Raw genomic sequence first — 2423 nt, 5'->3', positions numbered from 1 at the left:
AATGTAACTTTCCAACAATGCACCATTTTAAAATAAGTTATTCTACTCAATGATTTTTAAAAGTGTTTACTTGAGTGAAGAGAAAAATCTATAATTTTACTATTCACACTATGAAAAATACATGTAGCTTTGAGGAAACTATGTAGAAAAAAAGCTATAAAAATTCTCTTTTACCAAAGAACTACAGGATGATGTGTGTCAAAATCCAATTCTGCATGCTTTCCAACATGGTGGATTCCGGCCAATCATTTCTAGTAGCAATGTTAACAATTATAAAGCACACATTTTTATAGGATTTAATATTTCATTGAATTCTCAAAATTAAAATCATAGAGTACCATTTCACGCTTTAAGCAGGCTTTTGCTGACAGAGGGACAAGTCAATTTGTTCTAAAGACATCAGCAAAGAATCACAAGAATCTTCCCGCTGTCTTTCCGGACCAGGCCGTGCAGGAGGCGCCATCATGGGTGTTGATATCCGCCACAACAAGGACCGAAAGATTAGGCGCAAGGAGCCCAAGAGCCAGGACATCTACCTGCGGCTGCTGGTCAAGCTGTACAGGTTTCTGGCCAGGCGAACCAACTCCACCTTCAATCAGGTTGTGCTGAAAAGGTTATTCATGAGTCGCACCAACCGGCCACCTCTGTCCCTGTCCCGGATGATCCAAAAGATGAAGCTTCCTGGCCGAGAAAACAAGACGGCTGTGGTTGTGGGGACAGTCACAGATGACGTGAGGATTCTCGATGTGCCCAAACTGAAGGTGTGTGCACTGCGGGTGAGCAGCCGGGCCCGAAGTCGCATCCTCAAGGCTGGGGGTAAGATCCTCACCTTTGACCGGCTGGCCTTGGAGTCTCCCAAGGGCCGTGGCACTGTGCTCCTGTCTGGACCTCGGAAGGGCCGAGAGGTGTACCAGCATTTTGGCAAGGCCCCAGGAACCCCACACAGCCATACCAAACCCTATATCCGCTCCAAGGGCCGGAAGTTTGAACGTGCCAGAGGCAGAAGGGCCAGCCGCGGCTACAGAAACTAACCCTGGATCTTACTGTTATTAAAAGAAGCTTTGGATGTTAAAAAAAAAAAAAGAAAGAAAGAATCTTCCCACATGTCATTTTCAACATCTTACCACCTTTTATACCATTATATTTAAGGATTTAGGAAAAAAATTCAACTTTAGATGGTTCAAAATAATGATAGTTTCTGTCCTTTTGATTATGGACTGACATCTACTAATTCTTATGTGAAATACTTGGTTTTCAGGGTGGAAAATTTTGGAAATGGTAATGCATTTTTTTCAGACAAGACTTATTTGTAGAAATTTACATTGTTAGGGAAATTCTTTTCTGGATATTGGGACCCCAGAATATTTTTCTCTTTTTCTTTGCTTGCCTCATGACTTGAAGTCAAAACCCTCTCATAAAGGACACTCTCACCATCGTGTTCTGTAAAATGCATAGTCTGATTACTGTGGCTGTTATCAAAAATCTTGACATAAATTACTTAGAGAAGAAAAAATGTTTCTTCAGCTTACACTTTCAACATTGAGGGTAAGTCAAGGCAGAGACGTGATGGCATTCATCTCACCCATTCGGAAACAGAAAGAATACGTGCATGTCAGTGTACAGCTCTTTTTCCCTACTCATGCTGTCTAGGAGACAGTCCATAACATGGTGCTGCCTACTTTCAAGGTAGATGTTTCTCAACTGAGTAAACAAAAAAAAAAAAATCAGTCACAAACATGCCCATAACCCAAAACAATTCAGATAATTTTTCACTGCTATCCCTCACAGGAATACCATTATGAAATGCCCAGCGTTATACTTACTAGCTGAGCACTAACTTCCCAAACAAAAAGTTTTGCTACTATAGCATCCTGTATACAGATAATGGGATACTATTCAAATGACAAGTAGTGTGTTTGAAGGTGAATGCTTGTCAACAGACTTGGTATTAAAAAGGGTCCTTGCTACCCTCATCACCCCTAAAAATGAGAGGTACACTGAAGTCCATATCCTAGCCAAGAGTAACGTAAATGAAAGTGGATCAATATTTCAGCATGTGCCTATAACTCACAGCACTGCTTGAGGTTTGGGAATACAAAATGGACACTGATCCTTACCATGAAGGAACAGGTGAGTTGGATCACTTCTGATTTTCATAGGCCTTGTGCATTCCTAATAGTGAGATCATGTGGTAACTTGACTCACTTCAAGGCTGGAAATATGCATACCACATGTTAGCCTACTTTTTAGACTGCATCCTGATTCACAGGCTGAGAGACAGAGACATTTGTCCTTGTGTAGGCTTAGAAGCATCAAAACCCACTCCAGTGACACACTTCTTTCTCACACTTACTTCAAAGAGGATAAACTTCCCAGTCCTTCTCAATACTACCATACCTTGTGTTCAGTGTTGCTTGGAGTAG

At 41.4% G+C, this 2423-nt stretch overlaps 1 protein-coding gene across 1 annotated transcript; it reads left to right on the top strand.

Moving 5' to 3' along the window:
- The first annotated feature begins 464 nt into the window (after positions 1-464).
- Positions 465-1031, top strand: LOC119824621 (60S ribosomal protein L18-like). The gene has a single exon (XM_038344898.1). The coding sequence runs from the start codon at positions 465-467 to the stop codon at positions 1029-1031; it is 567 nt and encodes a 188-aa protein (XP_038200826.1).
- The last annotated feature ends 1392 nt before the right edge of the window (positions 1032-2423 follow it).

Source organism: Arvicola amphibius, chromosome 1 (assembly GCF_903992535.2).
Source record: "Arvicola amphibius chromosome 1, mArvAmp1.2, whole genome shotgun sequence".
In the NCBI taxonomy this organism is placed as follows: Eukaryota; Metazoa; Chordata; class Mammalia; order Rodentia; family Cricetidae; genus Arvicola; species Arvicola amphibius.
The sequence above is the reverse complement of the archived record's forward strand: the minus strand, read 5'-3'. Positions and strand labels throughout refer to the sequence as shown.

Coding starts and splice junctions, on each gene's coding strand:
- LOC119824621 (XM_038344898.1), top strand. CDS start 465: ATGGGTGTTGATATCCGCCACAACAAGGACCGAAAGATTAGGCGCAAG.